This window comes from Fulmarus glacialis, unplaced genomic scaffold, assembly GCF_000690835.1.
Source record: "Fulmarus glacialis isolate BGI_N327 unplaced genomic scaffold, ASM69083v1 scaffold37843, whole genome shotgun sequence".
Classification (NCBI taxonomy): domain Eukaryota; kingdom Metazoa; phylum Chordata; class Aves; order Procellariiformes; family Procellariidae; genus Fulmarus; species Fulmarus glacialis.
In genome coordinates, this window is record NW_009201678.1 from 1 (window position 1) to 24,456 (window position 24,456).

At 36.1% G+C, this 24,456-nt stretch overlaps 1 protein-coding gene across 1 annotated transcript in view; it reads right to left on the reverse strand.

Moving 5' to 3' along the window:
* Nucleotides 1–178: 178 nt before the first annotated feature.
* Nucleotides 179–24,456, reverse strand: part of LOC104074049 (low-density lipoprotein receptor-related protein 2-like) — a gene marked incomplete at its 3' end in the record, with an annotated part of 68,545 nt that continues 44,267 nt past the window's right edge. Inside the window, exons 14-33 of the mRNA XM_009574024.1 lie at nt 23,624–23,826; nt 22,863–23,003; nt 21,745–21,948; nt 20,691–20,883; nt 19,388–19,513; nt 18,962–19,092; nt 18,061–18,198; nt 16,869–17,150; nt 15,447–15,686; nt 14,693–14,812; nt 14,194–14,310; nt 13,112–13,489; nt 12,587–12,601; nt 11,963–12,211; nt 10,563–10,774; nt 9,909–10,093; nt 8,817–9,045; nt 7,536–7,713; nt 5,368–5,496; nt 179–345 (exon numbers count right to left, since the gene is read on the reverse strand). Of these exons, the coding sequence (XP_009572319.1) occupies nt 179–345; nt 5,368–5,496; nt 7,536–7,713; nt 8,817–9,045; nt 9,909–10,093; nt 10,563–10,774; nt 11,963–12,211; nt 12,587–12,601; nt 13,112–13,489; nt 14,194–14,310; nt 14,693–14,812; nt 15,447–15,686; nt 16,869–17,150; nt 18,061–18,198; nt 18,962–19,092; nt 19,388–19,513; nt 20,691–20,883; nt 21,745–21,948; nt 22,863–23,003; nt 23,624–23,826 (3,637 nt within the window). The remainder of the gene's footprint in view (nt 346–5,367; nt 5,497–7,535; nt 7,714–8,816; nt 9,046–9,908; nt 10,094–10,562; nt 10,775–11,962; nt 12,212–12,586; nt 12,602–13,111; nt 13,490–14,193; nt 14,311–14,692; nt 14,813–15,446; nt 15,687–16,868; nt 17,151–18,060; nt 18,199–18,961; nt 19,093–19,387; nt 19,514–20,690; nt 20,884–21,744; nt 21,949–22,862; nt 23,004–23,623; nt 23,827–24,456) is intronic.

Below are 24,456 nucleotides of genomic sequence, written 5' to 3' on the forward strand. Positions count from 1 at the left end.
GGGGGGGGGCGGACGGCGGACTCAAACAAACAAACAAAAGCCCAAAACAAAACAAAAAACCCCACAAGAAAAACAAAAAAAAACCCCTTTCATTCCTTTCAATTGTAATATATTTCAGTCAAAAACATTATTTTAAAACAAAAAGTCTTATTTTAACATTTTGAACACAAATACTAACCGGATTTTCAACCCAATAAATCATCTGTTCGGAGTCATCAAAGTCAACATCAACACCATTTTGAACTCCTGCTATCGGAACCATAGCATCATTTGTCTTCTCCTCAGGGTTCAGAGAAATTCCATAAATTATATTATCTCTTACAGCAATAAGGAAAGGGTGTTCAACTGTGAAAACATATAATGTAATTCAGAGTTGTTTCTGATCAAGAAAATGTCATGCTTCCCCTCTCCCACCCAAAAGTTCCCTGATGCTGAGAATGATTGAGTGTTACCAGTGATGTTTTGCAACCACTTACCTATAAGTTTGTTCTCTCACTAGGAGTAAGGTTAACAGTTACTGTAATTGTTGTAACATTTAAAGTTTCAGCACTGTGGAATCACAATGCACGTGCAAGCAAATTCTGAGAAGGAGGAGGTAAATAAGGCAGGATTACTCATTGCCGGCCAAGGGAAGAAGTACATTCACGCAGCTGCTCTGAGCAGCTTTTTCAAATCTCTGAGAATGGGAACCAGCAGGACAAAGCTCTGAGGGCTCTCCAGGACATGCCTGAGATGGGTTCTAATGCCTATTGAGCAGGACTCTCAAGCAAATGTGGTGGTACATTTCCCCCCATCCTCCCTGCCCCCGCTCCTAGGCCACTTGTTGATCTCAGAAATTTCCATGAAACCTCGGCCTTGGTGTACTGAGTCTGGCGGCTGAGCGCTCCTTGACCGTATCAGAAACTCTGCATAGCTGAGGCTGGGAACGTACTCCTACTGCCTGGCCCAGGCGTCAAGTAGAACAACACTGAAACCCTGAGAATTTTTAGTAATTACCACCTGGGACTGTGGCCAGGATGGAAATTTACGGATGACTAAAGCCAATCATCTTGCGAACCTATAAATGGTGGTCCTAAGAGAGGCCCTTTGAGCTCTCCTGGACCGCAGCAGGCTGCGCCCAGCATCTCCCTCTGGGTGGGACGCCTCTCAGAGCTCGCAGCCTCTCGAGTCTGCAATATTCGTAGGACTGTCGCCGAAAGCTGACGACAGGACCTGGGCTGAACCCCTTCACTCCTTGAAGCTCAAGCCTTTGCCCATTAAGAAAAAATGCCTAGACATTTGATGTGAATATTTCTTCACTGAACTCAAGGGGAATTTTTAACAGGTATACCTTCTCTACGTGCGTGTGTGTGTGTACATATATATATATAAAATTTCTGTATGTGTGTGTGTATATATATATAATTTCTGTCTGTGTGTATGTGTGGACCAATAGTAAGCATAATCCGTAATGAAGTCATGATTATAGTACATTCTACTAACACTTATTTTGTAAATATTAAATTAGTTAATGATTAAGTGCTACTAAAGTTTGTTAATGATTAGGTGATGATTAAGTGTTGCTAAACTGTGAATGAACTCTAGTCTGCTGCTAAACACATATAGTCCCTAAGATATAAACCCTTAGATGATTTTTCTTTATATGTTTCATCCATGTAGTAAGTAATTGAGTGAACCTTGCCATTGAATTCTGTTAGGTTGCACTTTTATAAATCTCTATTAAAATCACTTTCTGCTAATACATTTGATGGTGATTCTTTAAGGGACCTCTAAACCACTCATTTGCGACAGCAAGGTACAATGTCACAGCTGCAATTGCTGATCTTTATTATTAAATATAACTGTAGTACTGCGTTTTCCTGTTTTGTCTCTAAGGAAGTAGACATACTGCCTTAAGTATATTTACTTTTAGGTAAACTTGTACCGTTATGCTTAAATCTTATGAACAAAGGGCATCTAGTCAGGTGTTCTGAGAAAATGCACTGGAGAGCTGTAAAGTGTGAGTCAGCAACTTCATTTCTCCTCTGCTAGGGAGTAGGGGAACAGAATCTCCTGAACATCAATTCCCCTCTTCCTTGTGCTTTAACTTTGGACAATCAGATCTAGCCTCTTCTCTCCATAGGCACAAGCTACCACTTGATAGGGAAGTGGATTGCTGCTGCATAGAAGGTAGCAGTAACCTATTCCCTCTTTTATAATAGATCAAAGATATTTTTCTTTTGATTTTGGGGGGTTTTTTTTAATTTTCTTCACTGACAGCTTAATACATTTATATAAATTTTGCAGTGAAAATTTTGACATGAAAAACCACAAACCACAGCATTGTTGCACGTCTCAAAAATTATTCTCCATACTTCTCTCTGGCACTATTTGTCAAATTTGACATAAGCTTAGATATCGTTTGTCTCAGCACAAAAATTACATTTTGGTAAATAATTGCCTGAAGACACATAGCTAGCTCTGCCAGTGAAATTCTTGGACTTCTTCCATTTTTTCTTCCCTAAGAATGTGGCACGCCAGTGGTCTTCTATAAAACGTTTGCAGAGAACAGCTAAATTCATGTGAAATTGTTCCAACGCATACAAGACCCTGAAGTCATTATTCCCTTTCTAATTACACATGGTACAACACTACTGAATCAAAAATACAGATATGTGAATTCTCTAGGCTAGACTGTTTGTACTTTAGAAGTTTGATAGTCTCATTTAAACTAATTATATCCTACAGAAAATTTTTTGCTGATTCCTTTTTTTAAGTTTAACATCTATGCAAATCTATAGACTCTGATTATTCCTCATTCATATAATGGACAATAGAGCAAATTTGCTGAGCTATACAGATCTAAAATCTGTGTAGCTTCATCACACAGACATTAATATAACTTCTACAGTTCTTAAACTTAATACAGGTTTACATGACAAATTATAATCCATAGAAAATTCATGTATTCTTATATTAAATATGCAAATTTACCGTATTAATACAAGATTTTAATACACACAAATTCCTTGCTTTGTTTCCAAGCCAGCTTGCTACATTATCATCTTTAATAGCAACCTGAAATGCAGTTTAAAGCAAAATAAGTGCAAAGGCAATTTATAATATTAGCATTCTTTATGTTATGTAAAGCAGGATACGGTGCAATCCTAGAATCAAAGCCTTTCCATCAACATGAAGTTAGCAGTATTTAATATGCGAACTAAGTAGGCAGAGACCAGCAATATCATTGTTTTGTAGAGACACTGGGCAACCAAATGCATGCAGCTCAGTTTAATCTTTCTTCTGAAAGTTTGTGCTGGCCTATTAAAGTAAACAATGACAGCAAGGATAAGGATAATAGTAAATATTAGAAAAGAAATGGCAAATGCCTATTCCTTTGTAATCATTAGCAATAATTAAAGTCTTTTACCATGAAAGGAATCAGCATATTTTTTGTAATATTTTCTGATTTGCTGACCTTCAGCAAATAATACATTATTTTTAAAAATTCCCAAAATCTGTAGAATTTTTTTTTTTTTTTTACATACTGTTTTAAAGGTATAAATTCTATAAATTCCATCTAAAAAGAAAAAATAAGCCCATATAGTTTAAAAGAACTGTGCTTCACAGAAGCATATTTCTATTTCTCTCCTACACAATTTATATTGAGCAATTACGTAATTTATAGAAGGACCACAACTGTAGACACAGGGAACTTTGCAACATGTGGGAAATAAAGATAAGAACTGTCAATAGCTTGATTCAGTGGCAGAACTGGGTCAACCTCTACACATGCATGTGCTTCATTATTGCCATGTTCCATTTCTTTCATCATGATCCATCTATAAGCCTGCACATACTAAAACCAGTACAGATTCCTAAAAGAAACCCTCTTTTTTTTAATAGATTAAACAAATTTGCACTTCATTTCAGATTATATAAATTGGTAGTTCTCTTACTGCTGCTAAGAAAAATGTGAATGCAATACAGCTCTTTAAAGAACACACTGCTAAGCATCAAGCAGGAAAACAGCATGACATGGTTTTTAAAATTTAGATAGTTTTAAAAGAAAAGAATCTTTTGACTGACAGAGTTTTCTAGTATTAGCTCATCCCAAAGATAATTTCTACTTAAATTTCAGTGATTTCAAGCTTCCTTATTAGGGAGGCACCAAAGCACACACAGCTGATGGAAAAATTAATAATGAATGTTTCATCTGACAAAATTAATCTCGTAAAATTTCTGGTCACAAACCGCCTGCCAATAATTTGAATTTTTGTGACTTTTTAAAATGAATTAGCTAAATGATTTTTACAAATCATTGAGGTCTGTGGACTGTTCAAAGAAAGTTCAGTGGTACTTTTTGATACGAAGTTTTGTTTGCAAAGGCTAGCTCTGTTACAGCTGCATCACCTGTGGCATCTGTAGTTTTAGGCTGTGTTTCTAAACCTCCTGCATTTGGCATACAAATTTTTTACACTGGGGAGGGAAAAAGCTCAAGCTGTGAAATTTTGATCTGAATTCCAAAATGCATTAGTTCAGACAGGCTGAAGAGAGTGATGAGGAACAGGGAGAGCATCTCTCCTGATTAGAGAAAACCCAAAGATCATGACTTACTTCTTAGCAAAATACAGACTGAGAAAGAATGTCATACTTCAAATACATACAACAGAACATATGCCAGGGATGAAGGAGAACTACTGATGCTATGTATCCTGAAGGACAGAAATGGCATAAGAAATGGGCATAAACTGGGGAAAGACTATATTTGAATAGAAAATCAGAAGGTTTCCAAATATCAAAAATGTTCAGTTTTTAGGGTTTTAGGGGCAAGAAACCAAATTAATCTTAAACTGGAACCTGACTGGTGAAAGAGCACATATGATATGGTAGTCAAGGACAAGAAGAAAACAGTCTTGAGTGACCGAGAAAGTCCCTTCTAGTCCTGCATCCTGACATTCTTACAATTGCAACTCTTAAAAACAGGTTGCCAGGCTGAATATTTATAATGAGGACAACATTCTGCCAGAGTATGTTTTCTTTTTTAACGGATACTAAGCTCCTTCCAGATGTATTCCAACAGCAAAACATTCAATGTGTTGAGAAATTTTGAAATGCGGCTTCTTTAAAGTGCTTAAAAGAAAATTGAGTTCATCCATTTTCCCCAAATGAAGCATCTGAATCTGACTGAGTTCCTTCCAGAACCCGGCTCCAAAACTTTAGACCAAGTACATTCCATGCGTCCTAAAAGAAGTCTGCATGGAATGGCCCCAAACTTTGATTACATGAGCAGCAGCCCACAGATCTGAAGTATGCTTTTTGCCTGACAGAGGGATGGATTTGACAGTGTCAGGTCTTTTTTTTCAGCTCTTATTATTACCGACCTACCTCTCATGCAGTTCCTGTTATCAGGAGAAAGCATCCATCCTGAAGGACAAGCACAGGAAAAGAAAAGGGGTCCAGATGAAGAAAGCAAACAGAGGTGGCTACAGGGGGACGATGCACAAGAATTGATACCTGAAAAGGAAAAAAAGTATTAGCAACTGTAACAATATGAGCAACTGCAGAGAATATTCAATCTCATTGCCACTGATAATATCAACCCAGCACTAGATCAGTTTTGCTATTTCCTTAAGTTATTTCCAAGAACCACAAGCAATACAATACACTCATAACAGGACAGTATTTTTCATGTAAAACCAGTACCATTATCACAGTGGTCTTTTCAATTTTTTTGCATCATAGAAAATCTTTCAAACTCCGTTTCAAACTTTCTTAACTGCACCAGGAAGCCTGCTGGATTTTCAGTCTTTGATCATTATAACCCTTCTAGATGGGGGATTTAAATTATTTACTGAACCTTCTTGGAGAAAACTAAAGAGATAAAATAGTTGCCTACATCTTGTTCAAAGGTAGTGGGAGCTCAATGCATAATTTCTTGGATCACTCTAAAGCTGTCAGTCTAAACTTATAAAATGTAAAAAAGACAGTGAAGGTCTCTACTGACTGCTATTATTACTATACACTAAAATTCAACCATTTAGATCACTTCCACCAATTTGCTGCTAAAGAGGATTTTTCAGGATGAGACATATTCGTAGGAAAATAAAAATTGGATTTTGAGTATATCCTTAGCAATTGCAGCAGGCCTTATTCTAAGAAGCTTGGAAGTTCCAGGAAATGACACAATTGTTCCTAATATAAAAATTAACAAGAATTGAAAACAAATTAACAAGATGACAATAAAACAATGGCATAAACTCAGAACTCAAACTGTAAGAAAATTATGCATCTCATCAGTATAACAAATCTAAACTCTAGTTGGTGTAAGATTAAGACAATTTTAATTTTTCATTTTTTGTAATGATTTACAAAAAAGGAGAGTGAATGACAGTTTTAATACTGCATCTGGAATTTCAATCAGCAAATAATTATTTCTTCATTTGTAAACATTAGCATGCTTTGCTATTTTGCAAGTGCTTTATTGCCGCCTTCTTTCTCTGTCTGGCCACATAAAGTACAACAGAACAATTCTAAATGAAAAATCATAAAATGTACTAATTTAATACAGTGAAGAAAAATAAACAATTTTCTCCACCAGTGGTAGAAAGTTTTTTAAACCTTGGGTTATAAAATAAAACCTCTTATGATGTATAAATTAATGGTATCCTCTGGTGACTGAACAATTTGCAGTGAGAATGCTAAGTAGCTCTAGCTCTGAGCATGTTTGAGGAAGGTTTTTTTCCAAAACAAATATAGAGCTGAAATTACTAGTGCCTTACTCAGATGCAAGTCTCCGCCCTCCCTGGTATGAAAGTTTTTGAGAAAAAAAAAAAGTCATTGTAATATTTATTAATCAGAAGCACTCCATACACAAAGAATATAGCAGAAAATGAAAGACAATATTCGTGTCAATATATTTCCCACTCTTCAGGTCATGGTATGAAATGATGAAAAGTCTGATTTGGAAGATAACTCTACCTAACAGAAAGAAAAAAAAATTCTTTTTTGTTTTTTGTTTTTTTTTTTTTTTTTTACAGTCTTTCAGCTGCAAAAGATCACCTGCATATGATCTCAGAGGGAATTTGAATGCAATGAAGGGGTTTATTTATTATTATTATTCATTAAGTAAAACAATGCAAAAGTGCTTTAAGAGAAGGTTGATGACAGTAATCTTGTCTAAAAGAATGATATTATTAACATACAAGGAACTGAGTCTGGTATGCCACAGAGAAAAATTTTAAATTAAAATGTTTCCCAAAAATGCTCTAATTTTCTTATAAAAATGTTCAAAACAAAGTGCAAGAAAATGGCACATACTACTTCCCTATTATTCTTTTTGGCTAGTCATTATGCTTACATGCTGCCTAGGTTACTTTCCCTAAATACCAGGTTGGACAGGCTGAAATGACCTGCAGTTGCAAGTCAATCATATGAATTATTTGCTTGTTTTAACCCAGCCCATTTGCTGACAAGACTGATTCCAGGAGTGCCTATGCATGACATTACTGCATGGCTTATTTTTGTAATTACCAAAGTTGTTTTGCTGAACTTACCATTAGGTTGCTTTACAGGATGGACTGCCACAAGCCCCAAAGGCTGGTGAATGTTATAAATCATAACTGTCTGGTTTCCTCCATGCCATTTATTGGCCCGAATTACTCGATTAGTATAGCGGTCACTCCAGTACACAAAATCTTCAAAGACAGTTAGAGCATGTGGATGCTGCAATATCTAGAAGGCAAGCATGTTTACCAATTTAGTTCTGAAGATTTGTATATGTAAAGCTTGCAATGAAGTAACAACAGAGCTGAGCACAATTTAAAAAAATAAGAAAAAAAGCAGCTGTGTCTCAAAAGATATTTTTCAGCAAAAGAACATGAAATACCATCTATTGCCTGAAAACAAGATATTAATTATGGGGGAAATACACATTTTTTAAAATGAAAATGCTAAATAAACCCTGTGAGATGTACAGCATGATGAATTAACAAAGCAGTCTAACTGTAGGGCAGAACACAGAGAACCAACAGATAAATACCCAATTGTAGATTTTCAAGGGCACAAGAGGAAATATCTAGTGAGAGTTATGGACCTGTCAAGACCTTACATCTCTGATAAGCTCCCCTATAATTTACCAGAGGGTTCAGGAAGGTGGCTTATCTAAATTTTAGAAAACTAGGACTGGGGCAAGAAAAATTGCACTGGCTCCTATTTCACAGGAATTGTCTCTCTAGCCAAAAATAAAAGCCCCAAGGTTCAATTCTTGAAAATATACATGTGGTTATTTATACCAGCTTATGTGTACCAACTGAACATCTGAAACATTGTGCTGGTACAGGGACAGTGCTACAAGCTGCCAGCAGCTCTTCATGGGGAGATAGCCTGTAAGAGGGATGGTCTTCATGAAGTGCCCTGCAAGCAGCAAGTCCTGGCAGCACAAAACCCTTCACTGCTGTCAGGAATAGCAGCAATCATCACTCACAGAAGGTGACCAGGGAAAGTTCTGCCAGGTTTTTTGTATTGTATTTGCTTAGAACAAATGCACACGCTGTGTCAGATGTCACCTTTAGACTTCAGGCATGCAGACAAAACAAAGGAGAATTATCTAAAGCACCAAGTCTACACTCAGGTTCTGTTGAAGATCTCCTGAGAGACTGTGAATAGGATATGCAATTCTTCTTTTTCCAGCTGTAGCAAGCAGCTAAAATACTTCATATCTGCTTCACCCAAGTATTTTGAAGGAAAATACATCCAAGTCTATGACAGTGCCAATACGTTTTTAAGTACTATCAGCAAGGACATGGGAAAACAATGGTTTCTTCTTAATGTCTTACCAGATCGCTTGCAACCACCTGTCGTCTGTTGTTTCCATTGTAATCACAAAAATCAATATAATCAAGATAAGCATCAGCAAAATAGAGAAGTTTGTTTGGGTAATCAATGGAGAGTCCATTGGGCCAGTAGATTTTATTGTTAATAATCACTGTTCGCATTTTGCCATCCATGCTGGCTTTTTCAATTCGAGGGTTTTGGCCCCAGTCAGTCCAGAACATTACATGAGCACTGAAAAAAGTAACTTGTGGTTACCAATCTGAAAAAAAACTAGCTGCCTATTGAGAAACATTACATGAAGACTCATTAGCCAAAAAATAGAAACAACCTTTTTAAGAGAAGCCCTACACAACGATACTGAAATAATTCATTTCAGCAATATGCTTACTTAAGATATTACCACAATTTCTGTTGTAAAAATTCTTTTAATAATTCTACTGCTGTTTTCATTTGTCAATAATAGCAGCATATAGAAGCTACTGTTATCACAGGTTTTCAACACTGACTATAATCTGATTCTCCAGTTGCTAAATAATAATTTACTATGGGTCTGTACTTTAGCAGGCATGCATTGGTAATGTTAACAGTGCTATAATGGAAGAGCCCCACGTGGCTGGCAGTAAACAGAGTTCTAGGCATTGAAGAGCTCAAAAAACAGTAAAAGTTTGTACATGAACAGTTCAAATCATAACATTCTATTTATTCTATACCACTTGCTGTCTGAAATGGGAAGGTGCTTTTGTGATAACATTAATATGGTATGGATAATTATTTTAAACTTGGGGCTATGCAGGAACCTGTTCCTTGCCAGGTCGGCATACCGCATTATATTACATGTAAGTCTGTGGTATACCACAGGGGAAAAAAACATCTTGTTACAGGGAAACAGAGCAACAGATTACAAATAATTACCATATGACTTTAAATATTAAATCAACTCTGCAAACATACTATTTTAAAAAATTGTCTTAAGTTTTCTCTTCCACTGTCATTTACAATTACAATACAAATTTAGGCATATCTCAAATTTGAATATTGTTACATCATAAAATATGCATCTTTTCAAAACAAAACATAAAAAAAAAAAATCTTACTCAATTCTGGGATCTAACACTAGTCCCCTTGGGTTTGTTATATTTTCACTAATCAGCACAGTCCTGTGGCTCCCATCCATTTTAGAGACTTCAATTGTTTCCAGAACAAAGTCTGTCCAGTAAAGATTTCGACCTACCCAATCTACCGCTATACTTTCAGTCACGGTGACACCACTGTCAAACACCTGTTTCATAACAAAAATTAAAAGAAAAGGAGAGAGAGAGAGAGAACAAACTAGTTGATATTAGATTTTTAACCTTTCCGTTTCTATAGATATAGAAAATGGGGAACCAAATCTCCAACATTTTCTAGGTGTCTTATGCAGAATGAGTCACAATGTACATATTCAAAGTGCTGACAAAGCATATACCCGAACACTCCTACTAATTTCGGTGGGTCTATTGAAGAAGTTAGCATCTACTAACAGGAAAATCAACTGATGTTAAAAAAGGGCTTCTTGAAAGCATTCAGTTTTCTTTTTCAAAAAACTATATGAAATGTTGGCTTAGTATCTACAAATTTGTTTCACTTTGTCTATGTTATTTCTCTTCTTACTATGTTAGGATTTCCCTCTTCCCCTTTGTTAACTGGAGATACAGTGCCTTCATTTTCTCTCTGCAACGAAGAGACAAGAATAATTCAGCAAAACTTACTATTTTTCGGTCAGTCCCATTTTGATAAGCACTCCAAATTTTATCCTGTGTTGTATCAGACCAAAAGATACGATCTGTGATTGAATCAAAATCAATAGCCACAATATTCCTCCCATCCCGAACCAGAGAATAAATACTGTGTGACTGAGAGGTGATGTTGTCCACAACAATTTGGTTACGACTTGCCACCAGCAAAAGAAGATTCCGAAACTCTGTCAAAGGAAAATAAATTAAAATAAACCAATAAGCTATTCAACAGTAATTCTGTAAGAAAAAGAAACACTGAGTAATTTGACATGGCTTTATAGCATCAAATCTATTGTATCTAAATATGCATATTGAAAAGACAAATTCAAATCAATTCTTAGGCCCAGACATTGGATATCATATCCAGCCTGTCTATCCTGACTTTTGGATTTACCTTGGCTTTTCTCCACCCTTTCTCTATCATTTACTCTTTCTATCAGACTCCCCCTTCCAGTCTCATATCTGGACCTTGGGTCCTCTTCCCCATTGTCCAACCAGTTTGCTGCTGACATCCAAGCCTCATTCCTCCATAAGCCACTCAGCTCCCAGTCCTGATTCAAACCCCGAAGTTCTTTGTACCACCAATTACTCTACTCAGCCTGGCTCTTCCTCCTTTTTAGCCAGCCTGTTCTTTTTTCCCCCCCTTTAGACTGCATGGGGACCAGGGAGGAGAATAAACAGATTACAGGAAAGCCATAGGCTGCCATCGTTAGATTGCTGTGCAGCAGCTTACACTGATAAGCTGCTTGAAAACCAACTGAAAAGTAGCAACCATAAAGACAGCAAACTATGAGAAACTCCCTATTAGTAAGGGCCAAACTTATTTGCAGGTAAATTGCGAGAGTCTTCCACAACCTAAGTATATCCCTAAACTAGGAAACCTGTGGTGACAAATTCCACTGCGTATATGGCTCCTCCGTATTGTCAGTGTACCATGTAAGAGTTACAGAACAATGGACAGCTAAGCTGTGTCAGTGTTGTTTGCTCTTTAGAAATGAGCAAAGTATGGCATAGGTACTAGGTAAGTCTTGTGAAAGGCTGGGATTTAAACACTCTGTGAGCATTGAACTCTCTAAAGAGCAAATTTTAAACTATGGCTTACGGGTGCCTGGCATTGCTTTTCTCCAGAATATTATTTTTGACGATTCCAGGGTTAAATATTACAGTGTTAATTTAAATATATTATTTCAAGGAAATAATAGTTGCCAATTAACTGCTCAACTGACAGTTTTAATACTCAAGGTCATTTGCCATGAACAATTTTAAGTGACTGTTTACATAGCTCTTTTAAAACAGAACAATATGAAAACGGCAAAGCTGGACATTTTCCAGATACTGTTGTCATTCTTTAGGTTGACATCAATGTTCCTCACCTGCTGCTTTACAAGTCTTCCCATTGGTTTCTAGAATGTATCCTTCATCACAGTAACACCTAAAAGACCCTCTCTCATTGTAACAATGCTGACTACAAAAGCCTGGAGCGTCACATTCATTAATATCTTCACAGGTCTTGGAGTCATTTGCAAGCTGGTATCCCATAGGACAGGTACACTGAGCTCCAAAGGGTCCTTGAATACATTCATGAGTGCAGCCAGCATTATTGTCAGAGCAGCTCTCCTGATCTGAAATGGGGTTGGGGAAGGAAATAAGGAAATAGTAACAAAAGCTTCTTATGCTAAATTTAATACTTTGCAATTGCATTACTAGCCTAAGACTGCTGCTAAAACATGACTGCATAATCATCAGTTATGCAATCACCAGTTATGAGACTGGACTGAGGCCCTTATACAAAATATAACACACACAATGCACATGAAGGCACGTAACAACATAGCATGTACTACTGAATCCCATTAAATGAATGCTAAACAGAAGGCTGTCTAAGCATTTATAACAAATTTTTCAAAACTAGCTAGGAATATACAGAAATGTACTGTATCACTCCAAACCTAAAACTGTATTAATAAACAAAAATTTTAAATCATTTATAATCATACCTGGCTGGGGTTCATCTGAGAATGTGCATTGATTAAAGACAAGAAGGAGGAAAGAAGGAAAGAAAGAAAAAGGTTATGCTTAAATCAATTTGTAATCAACATAAATACAAATTCTGGCTACACGTGAGCTTTTAGATTTTTTTCATGATTTTTGAAGTTAGAAATTTAAAAGAAAATATTAAGGACTGAATCGCATTTCACCTGAACTTAAAGCATACCATGCTTTAGTGAATGAGTCCACAAAACTCATTCCCATATTGCTGTATAAAAACCTGTATTGAAGTCAGTGGAAGTCACATTTGACTTCAGAGCACAAGATTGGACATAGCTAATGAATTCATCAGTCATCACTGTAGTCTCCTTTCACTGCAAGGAAGTTCCACTTAGTAATTTGCACTCTAATTTCAGCGTGCTTACAATTTCTGCTAGAAATGTTGCTGCATAAACACAGCATGCTGAATATTCCATTTCCTTCTGAAGCCGTAGCACATAGTAGGCTATAGTAGATGTTGAACAGTAACTTACTACACAATGGGGATTCATCAGCTCCATTAGGACAATCGGCAGAATTATCACATACTTTGCTCAGATTCACACAGATACTGTGACCTGGACATTGCCACTGCCAGCTGGGGCACCGGAAGGGTTGAGTAGGACAATCTCTCTCATCACTCATATCTCTGCAGTCATTATCACCATCGCAGATCCATGCTCGATAGACACAGTTGCCATTATCACAGCGGAAAAGAGATGGAGGACAGGTCTTGGCAGGACATCTATGATGTTCATCTGAGCCATCTGCACAGTCAAGATGGCCATCACATTCCCAGTTAGCAGGAACACAATTGCCATCTGATTGACATTGGAATTCGTTCTGGTGGCACATCCCTGGTGGTCTTGTAGCTAAAACAGTGACATTCAGCAGTTCAGAAGCTGTTTCAATTTTAGACAGAGAAGCAAAATCACTATGTTCAGTTCATCTCTTGCATAAGTAGTTACAATACTATTGAGAACTGTGTTGCTTTTAGATCAGGCCATAGAATCACAGTCAATCTACATGACATTTCAGAATCTGACCAATTTAACTCCTACTTTATAATATGGTGAACAAGTCAATTCAACTATTGTTATATTTTGAGCAAGCACATATTGTTATCTATATATATTGATACCTATGTACATGCCCAAAGCAATATGAAATTACTTGCTGAAACTAGTTTTCACCGCCCTGCACTGCAACATTTTAACTAACTTAAATGTAAAAAATTACTCAAGGAAAAGTCATGGATACAAGGTTTTCAGTTTTCTAGATGAATAGACTTCTTAATTTTACTTTTAAACCCTGAGACTGAGGTGCCAAGTAAAACGAAACATTAGAGCCAAAAGGAATACAAACTCTACTCTTTGCCAGAAAAATCTACTCTTGAGCTGGAACCTACTGTGTTTGAAATTTCTGCTCAGAAAAATGATTTATAGACAAGTTTCCCTAAAAAGAATTTTGAGGTTTTAAGGACGGTAGTGCCAATTATTTGATATAGCAGATAAAGGAAATTTTCAGAAGCATCACCTAATAACTGAAGCCTTTCTTCCAGCATCAATATACTTACGGCAATCAGTCTCATCTGAGTGATCATTACAGTCAAAAACACCATCACACTGGTAGTAAGTGCTGATACACTGGTCTCCACTTAGACATTTAAACTCTGTGGCACTGCAGTTATATACTACAAAATAAAAAAATATTGATGTTATTTATTTATTTCTTTTACAGAGCTAGACTGCACCCAATTTTTCTACAGGTGCCCAAGTCAGATACGGTATCAGGAGTCCAAGTTCCACCGAAGACTTCCCTGGGACACAGAAAATGCAGTGACCTTGGAATCTACAGAAAACAGAGGAAGCAGATTTCAGCCCTCTGCAACCAGCCAGAGATCAAAGGGCTTACTAAAATGCTAAAACAAGCATCACAAACAGGGTTAATTTATGGATAGGTTTATTATGCATTCTGCTGTCTTGGAGCTGCTAATATGAGGTCACCAAAGACCCCTCAGGGGGCAAGAATGAGAAAACAATAAAGAGGTGTTCAACAAACAAAGTTACACTTACTGCAGTCATGTTCATCAGCACCATCTATACAGTCTTTGTCTCCATCGCAGACGTAGAATGGGTCAATACAGCGATGATCCGGACACTGAAATTGCCTGGGTTCACAAGTACCTGTGAAAGCTATTAAGAATGACAAAAAACGTGAATGTGTTTCTTTTCTCTCTTCTGAAATCAGTGTAATACTGAGACAGTAGAAACTGTCACTAACTTGCAGCATGTAATGCAGCAACTAGTGATCATATAAATTACAAGCACTAATACATTAGTATTAGGTAATTGTTTATTCATATGTAGGCTTGGACTCATGCAAAACAAACAGAAGATTCCACTCAGTTGTAAATAACGCTAAAGAAAGTATACGGAAAAACTACTGGTCTTACTTTTGGTAGAAACATCCAGCCTAGCTTAGCTGACTACACCATTAGTCATTACTGAGATCACTCATGAAATAAGTGCTTAGAACATCCAAGCTTTAGCTGCTTTTTGCTGTAAATTGCAGCAGATGACATTATGCAGCACCATGATTATAACTATCACAGCTGCACTTTTTTTTTTTTTTAATTATTTTTCTGCATTCTACTTGGCTCTGGTAGTTCAAATTAGATGAGTTTTCCACATCTTATGGACTGCAAAATATTAGTCTTAGATATTAGTTCTTTCTTCCTAATTTTATTTATCATCCTTACACCAACAGACATATCTATGCAGACATACACAGTTGTTTTAAAAAACAACAGACAGTTGTGATACTCACTGCAGTTTTTTTCATCTGACCCATCACCACAGTCATTATCAGTATCACATAGCCAGATTCTAGGAATACATCTTCTATTATCACAGGTGAACAGGGTTACAGGGCATGAAGTGGGTCCTTGTGTAGGACAATGCAATTCATCACTGCCATCAAAACAGTCATTATGTTTATCACAGCGCCAGCGACCTGGAATACACTGTCCACTGGCACAGGTAAAAGCTGATGAAGCACAAGTATTGTCTAAATAAAAAACAAAACAGAGGACACTTTTATAAAGATCTCCAAAACTTGCCTTCCCTGCCAGAGTATTCAGTACATTTAGTATACTTACAGAATGTCTAAAATACGCATCAAATTCTAAAATCCACATTGCTTAAAATGTCATGCCAACATGCTGCAGAACTGAACAGAATACTTAGAAGCTTTTTTAAATTGCAAGAATCAATAAAAAACCTAAATTGTTAAGTACTTCAAAACAACCTGAAGAACAAGAAAAATAACTTCTTCAGGCAGCCATTTGCTTTATACTTTCCTTTTCCCCAAAAGACATTCTAGTTATTCTAAAATAGCCCACTAATAAGAAATAGAGTTTATACCTTAGTCATACTAGTTAGTCCTATGCATTAAGGAACACATTTTATTAATATGTCCTATTTTCTTGTTTGTGATTTAAAAGAAAGAATTAACTCCAAAGAAAGAAGCATCAAATATGTCATAAAAGCCAAGAACTCTTCAATATCTTATCAACTAAAATTATCCCACTGTTCTCTCAATGTACTGGATCAGCAAAATATTTTGTGTGAGACACTTTACAGTAAAACCAGGAAATGAACCAATGTGCTTTTAATCCACTTCACTGTAAAAATCCAGATGTAACAAATAGTTCAGAAGTGCCCAAATATAATGAAAACCATAAAATCTCTGTTCAGATGTCAAATGAAATAAAAGATGCTGCTCTAATCTTAGAGGAAGGTTAGACAATGCATATGGTTTTGTTATTTTTCTTATGGTGCTATTTTTCAAATGTTTTCATCTTTATTAAGATGGTTGGTCCCTCCCCAAGCATCAAAATAAGACAACCAAGTGATATTCCAATATCTTTAAAAATTTACAAAAAACTAGGAATAAAGACAACTTTTTTCTTTAGAAGATAAATTTTTGTTACTCTATAAATTGAATTTTGAGAACTAGTAAGATATGAATATTTTCATGCATTCTTTAGGTGGTCAATGCTGAATCCCGTATTCCCATGAGTTATCCGAATAATTTCCGAAGTAACTAATTTCCCAGGTAGATTTCAGGATTTATCCATGGATGCAACCCTAAAAAATTGGGGTTTATTCCAAGAAAATCAGACTGACCCATCAAACTTTCTGAACTGCAAACAACAAATACTAACTGTAAATTACAGGGATTACTTACTTAAAGAACTACAGTTTTGTTCATCACTGTTATCATGGCAATCATCAACACCATCACACTGATAGTATCGAGGCACACATCTTCCATTACCACAGGAAAACGAGTAGGAGCCACACTGCAAAGTGGGTGGCTCATTGGACGGATCTTCAACACATGTCAGCTGATTTGAAGCCAACTTCATGCCATAAGGACAACCACAAACTCTCTGAAAATTTGGTACTGGGAAGCAGAAATGGCTGCAGTCTCCATTGGGATTTGTTCCTCTATTACAGTAGTTAGAGCCTTAAAAAGAGATAGAAAAGATCAATGTATACACTACTGATAACAGCTTGGGAACAATTAAAAGTGCATAGTTGTAGTAAAAGAACGTTTTACAAAAAAAGATGCTGTAGCAAATCCTGGTTTTGCATACACTGCAAAACAGGGTCAAGTTCACTGACAGTAATAGTAGGAGTAAGTCATAATAATAAGTCCCACGTTCCATATACTCTTCATTGACACAAATCTTTATAGAAGCCAAGAACATATTATTAAATTTCATGCAATTTTCTGCCAATTTTCAGCAATGGTCTGGAAACAAGTATACTACCACAAATGAGGATCTTGTCTGAGCAAGGCTGGGAGACCTGATCCAATCCTTGGACACCAAATAGATGGTGACCCTTAGCACACGGTTTGATCACATGTTTGATAAGTGCCTTGGATGTTTTACTAAATTAACTACAATACCAAATCCTTGTTTTAGATCACAGAATTGCATGGAATTCAGCAGTGAAAAGAAAAAAAAAAAATTAGAGACTTATGCACAGTGATTACTTTAAGAATAGTAGTTTAATTAATAAACATTGACTTGATTCCTCAATAAATAGTTCAGTTTAACTAAAACTTCTACTGGAAAAAGAGAAATACAACATTGTAATTGGTGATACAACTACAAAAAAAACAATGGAATCATAATTTCATTTTAAATGTTATTAAATAAAGTAACAGAAATGGTGGAGGAAAACTGCATACAGTCACACAACAGTGAAATATACAACGTCTGATTGAAAGTGCCTGTGCTGCCTCCCCTGCATGTCAGTTATGATTCAGTAAAGCCATTTCTAAAATTGAGAGTGGAAACCTGCTGTCCTTATATTTTGTCTCTTATTCCCTATTTCATGTCTTTCATCTGTACAACAAAAGAGCTCACCTATTTGGGAATGAGCATCATATGCTTTAACATGCATAATGTTACTAATGCCCCTCCTAATAATAGTCATTTCTCCTCCATCAGACTTCCTCACTCGAACTATTCCACCAAGTCTCCAATCAGTGAAATAGGCATAACCTGTTTTGAAAGACATTTAACATATAATAATTACAGCGCAATATGACATAAAAGATCAAGCATCATGTGTAAAACTGCAAGGCTTTTTATGTAAATTTAATAATTTTTCATAACTGTTTCATGAAAAAGACAAAAGGACTTTTATCACTAACGCAGTCAAAGCAAGTCCTTCAGTCACAGGCAGATACAACCTAGAAAAACAAGCCCTCTCAGATTTCACTTAAATTGAGATATAACAGTCAACTGACATTTCAAATTCCAAGGCAATTTTAAAAGTCATTCATTAAGACAACTTTCCAGAAATGTTTAGAATATTTTTGAAGATATTTTTACACAAAATCAAAAGGGGTCAGATGCTGACATCTTTCTTCACACACAATAAATCCAGTGATAAACCTTACATACAATTAATAAAATCCTGAAATTGCTGATCATTTCTAGAGAGGTGATTTACCTTGTCTGTCCAGCATGAGTAGCCCATCTTGGAAGCTATAATTAGTACAGCATATCTGCCTTGTTGCACTAAAAGAGTTACCTGATCTGCCTCAAATTATTTAAAAACAAATATACATAAAAACAGTCCTAAAAATGAGCAAGAAGTACTAAATATGTATTTTTAATAGAAACTTTCAACAGTGCTTTTTGTAGGAAAAGCAGTGTTACAAAGGCCATGTTATTTTATCTCACATACTCACAGATCATCACATGAAAAAAAAAAAAATCTGTGATAATAATAGATAATATTTTTCAATGCCAGACTTACCTCCAAAAATAGTAAGGCCAAATGGGTGAGTCATCTGAGTAATACGTTCAAGAGTCCGTCTGTCCAGCCCATCAAAGGTGCTGTGCTCAATTTTATCAAAAAAGGCATCCACCCAGTACAGCCTTAGAGAACTAGAAATAATGAAAATGTCATATCTCTTCAAATGACATTATGTCCATTAGGAAGCACTAACATTTCTCAAATAATAATCTTAATCCTGACAAAAGGCTATTGGGGGGTGTGGGGAGGGATTCTGACAAAATCTTACATTTTACAGGCTTTTAAACAGATTGAAAAATAAGGTCTTCAATATGAAAGTGCCAGTGCACACAATCTGACACAATTCCTTTATTTTTAATCCCTAACAGTTTAAAGGAAGAAACACATTTGCTCAAAAAGCTTCTCTGTCATCTGTGTTGTCCTTACTTCCAGTCGATGGCTAGGCCATTAGGCCAGCCTAGCGTTGTATTCACAATTGGCAAGGCATGGGATCCATCACTCCAGGCCCTCATGATTTTCGCAGGACGGAACCAATCTGTCCAGAATATATACCTGAAAGGACACATGTCAGAACACACAAACCCGCTGATATAACGTAATTAAACAGAGCAAATGTTTGAACAGCGTTAACGTTCTTCTTTGTACGACATCTTCACATACCTTAAAAAAAATACAATTTTATGTTGACCGTCTCCCTCTCGTCAATTGGTAGCAGTACCAACAATTAATATTTATCCTGTGTACAACAACTTCCAAAATCTTCGGAAGTGGTTTGTCTCTTTAGACATAAAATATCCATAACTTTGTTAAAATTGTTAAGGATTTCATTTAAGTACTGACAGGGAGGAAGAATCAAGCAAAAATGCATCTTCCAGGTAATACCTACAAGTAAGCATGAATACTACAAAGAATTTTCTCCTGATCCTTTTGACTTATGCCCACAGTCAAAGAGTTGAAGCTAGTGTTAAGTTACTTTACAAAGCAGCAAACAAAAAAGGTTGGGATACCCAAGGATCCAAGTTAAACACTGTTCTTATGAGATTACTTCCAAAATATATTTGGTTACTAAACATGAAAATTCAATATCCAAGAATGAAAAAATTCAGTAGTATGGCTTCAGTAGAAGCTGAACTATGCGTTGAAAGAAACGCTGTTTTGGCATGGCCAAATAACACAGAGTATTGAATTTGAAGTTAAGCATTTCCATCAAAGAAAAGCAGGGCACAGAATCGCATATTGTAAGGTCTGTATCAAATACAGCCAGTAGTATCTAATATGTTTCGAATAAAGAAATTCAGATTGAAAAAATAAAGGAACTAAAGTTAGCATTCTGGGAACTGAAAGTATATTAAAAATAATTTAGAAAACTTTATCTTTCAACTATGAGAAATAGCTTTCTAATCTGAGTGATACAAAGGAAAAAAGTTCTTTTGTGTTTATCAACACAGAGGAGTAAAAGAAAAAAAATTGGTGCTTTTAAAGATAATTCTTTTGAGTGCTGCTTTCATGTGGAATCTGTATCACCTTGCCCTTTCCTATGAGTGCTGAATCCTAGGCCAGAATAAAACAAACAAAATAAAGACAAGAGAACTGAAAAGAGATGGTATTTCAGAAAAGAACACAAATCCAAACAGAAATCCAGAATGAGATGTAAATCTAACCTCACCAATTCTGCTTAAACCATAAATTTGTTTTTATAGTTTCAAGTGAAAATCAAAGCTAAACTTACCCAATAACAGGATGAACCACTATTGATCGAGGATTATTTAAATTCTGAACAATAGCTCTCCTAGATTTATCTGCCAGCCTCATCACACTAATACTCCTGTATCGAGGGTCTGTCCAGTACAGATTCTTTGAGATCCAGTCAAAGGCCAAATCTTCAACACTTTCCACTCTATTAGCTGTCAGGATTTCTCTTCCTAGAATTTATAACACACATAATGATTGTAAATATTTAGGAACAAAGGAAATAACATGAATGCAGTATTCTGTTCACAAAACTACTGGTTTTCCTTGGTAAAAATGCTACCTCTGTGCTACTTTATATAAAGACCAATAACCAAGGGGAAGGGGGGTGCCCTTTGCTCCAGGTGAAGGAGGTATATGTTCAGAAGCACAAACCCAAAAGAGGAGAAATAAAGACTTGCCAAAGATGAGAGAAAAATCTGTCACTAAGTTTAAACTGAGAGGAGTTTTATGAACGAATGTCAGTAAGGTCAGTGCAGTAAGGACATCTTGCTCAACAGCCAGACCTTACCTACTCTTTGCATAATGGTCAGCTGCAGTCTACCATTACTCTGACCCAAGGCACCAAGCAAGCTCAGAGACTATATACTGACTTAATATATATTTGATCATTATTATAAATTGGAAAGAAACATTCTTCACACTACCACAAATAGGACTTCCAAAAATCTCACAGCCATAATCTTCTTTTTCTGTATTACAGTATCATAACAAACATCCTGCTCTCCAGGTAGGGAAATTAAAAACAGAAACTCAGTTTCATACTACTGAAAGGCATACTAGTCTGCATAAACAGACTGGTGGTGACAAATACTAGTTGTGAGAAGTGCTACAAATAGTTCATTCCCAAACACATTCAGCAAGTTTTTCACAGAACAGGAGACTTCAACAAGCTTAATATGAGTTGAACAAACAGGGTGACACTAAGATTTACCTGTATATCTCACAATGTGATTTTTTGTGCTTCTTTTTAGAAATATATATTCTACTCTCCTTACTACAATTACTCTACAATTCCTAAGAATGATTCTCACCCGAACCATCGGTTTTCTGTTTGTAGATCATGTCTTTACTTGTATCTGAAAAAAAAATGGTGTCATCCTGAGCACAGAAGTCAATTCCAACAAAGTATGAAGGGCTCCCTGTTACAGGTATGATCACATCTTCCTGGGTGGAGAGATTGAATGGGATCCCCCGGACTGCCAGCTGGGATGAAAACAGCAGGAACTGCTGCACAGCTGCAAAAGAAAAGATCAGACACAGTTTTTGCTTATTCACGAGGTGAGATAATTGAGCGTTAATTTACTGTAAAGCTTTATTTTCCTTTGGCAAGACTAACAGCCTGGAAATAAAAAAAAAGAAGAATGAGAAAATAGGAATTTAAATATACATAGACCCAAAACTTGAAGAAATAAAAAACAAAACCCAACCTAGAATATTAGGTGATGTGGTCAGGTATTCCTCTTGCATTGTTACTGTGATCCTAACACACCTTCACAGAAAACATTATGCCTATGGAAGCAGAAATCATCATCTGTGCTCACCTCTTTACAATCATCCATTAAAAAAAATAACTCACAGGCTTTGTGTAGCCACCATATAACCAGACCGTATCTGAGCTAACCAGATAAATGGTCAAATAGTAAAACTATAGACAACATATCTGGCTTACTTTGCCAATAGATATGCATGGTAAACCTCCCATCAGTGACAATTCTGCACTCAAACAGGAAGCAGCAGATTGCTGATGGAAGTCCACAGCTCCAAAAATGCATCTCTTATTCTTGCCATATGTTCAAAGGGAGAAGACCAACCTAATCTGCACATTACTGCACAGGAAAGCAGGTATACATGTTCAAAATAATGCTAAGTCTGCATATTAGTAAGCATCCTACAGCTGTCTACACATATTCCATATCTTACTCTCTTAAAATGCTCATAAAAGGTAGTGAGTTTAAGTTGTTGTGGCTTGAAATGAACATCAGCAGAAATTATTACATTTAAAGCTGTCAACAAGAGTTGCGAAGGAAAAACATGAAGTCCTTGGCCTACTGAACCCACAAAGCTATTGAAGAGAGGAAGGATGTTCTAGAAATAACTCTAGAGCTAATGGAATAGTGCTATTTCCAACAATCATAAGGCATTTTCTTACCAACACAATGTCGTCCATCTATGTGTAGATCAAAGCCCAGTATACATCTACAGCGATAACCTAGTCCATCGTTATCTGTTTTGTGGCTGAGAACACAGATCTGTTCACATCCCCCATTATTACTTCCACAGGGATTTCTTACTGGAAAATAATACAGATAGGATTATAACTTCATCTATTAACCTAATGGCATCATTATCTTGATTTTTCAGGATTTTTTTCAACATCCACAATAAATCATGTGGACTCTGGGAATTACATCACATGGAAATCATACACCACCAGTTCTACCCTGGAATGCACCGAAATCACATCAGAGCTAACTGGCATTCAAGGTATTCAGCTCTGTACAGAGATACTCAGCATTGAGGCCATAATCTGGGCTATAGTTTTCTGCATATAGATCTAGTTTAGAATTTTATCTCAGAATTCATTCACACTGGTAGCCTTTTCCAACAGCACCCTCCTTGCAGTGTTGAGGGAAAAAAGTCCCAAACACTGCTCATAAGCACAAGTTTGATTCTTCCAAATATCAATACATTTAATAAGCTCCCCCCCCTTAAATGTTGCATTTGACAGTTCATTAGCTACAGGAGCTGGATGAAACCACTGTGTGATAAAAACCAGTCCAGTTTTACAATACAAAATTATGTATCATAATTATCAGTTCTTTACAGTAAAATAACAGTCTCTCATAATTTTTACCAACTTTTGGTAAGATAGCTCCTAAACCTCCCTTAATAATCTACTTACTGTCTTACCATATGGCTGCCTGGCAGCATGGTAAACTGTCACTCCATAAGGTCTCAGTGAAGACTGATAGATCACTTGAGGGTTAGATTCTGAAAACTTGTTAGCTTTCACCACTGCCATTTTGGTCCAATCAGTGAAATAAACATTGTGTTCAAATAAAGTTATTCCATATGGATGAGGAATCAGTGAGCCTCCATGAGCTATTGTTCTCCTGTTATAAAGATGGTTTTAAAATTATTTACAAAATATTATCTACAAAATAACTTTATTAACAGAGGAAAGGATACAGGATTATTAATTCATTCACTGGCTTTTGCTTCTACACAGAAGCTGCCAAAGTACAAATGAAAAAGACCAAATGAACTGAAGAGATGAAGCTAAACATACAGGGTACATAAACATAAAAGATACAGCAGTGAAAACAGAGCAATCAAAAGTGTTAGCAATTTCCAAGAAAACACAGTGAGTAAAGACGACGACTCAAAAATGTAGAAGATTCATAATTACTGAGAAAAAATTAGAGAAAGAGGCCAAACAGAGGAAATCAGAGACATCTGTAGCAATCTGGAATATTCAAGAAACCTTAAATGTAAAAAATTTATGGCGGCAACAGCCACTGGCCAAAAATAAAGTCCTATGTATGCAGTAAAAAATAAAACAAAATTAAAAAAACCACCCAACCACACTTTCTTTGGCTTGAACTAATCACTCATGCAAAACCAAAGAAAATCAAATGCTAATAAATTTCATCTATTCTACACAAGATATTGTGACAATATTTTTCTGGATAAATATTAGGAAATAGAGAGAGGTGTTTTAAGTCCTCACACAATACATAACA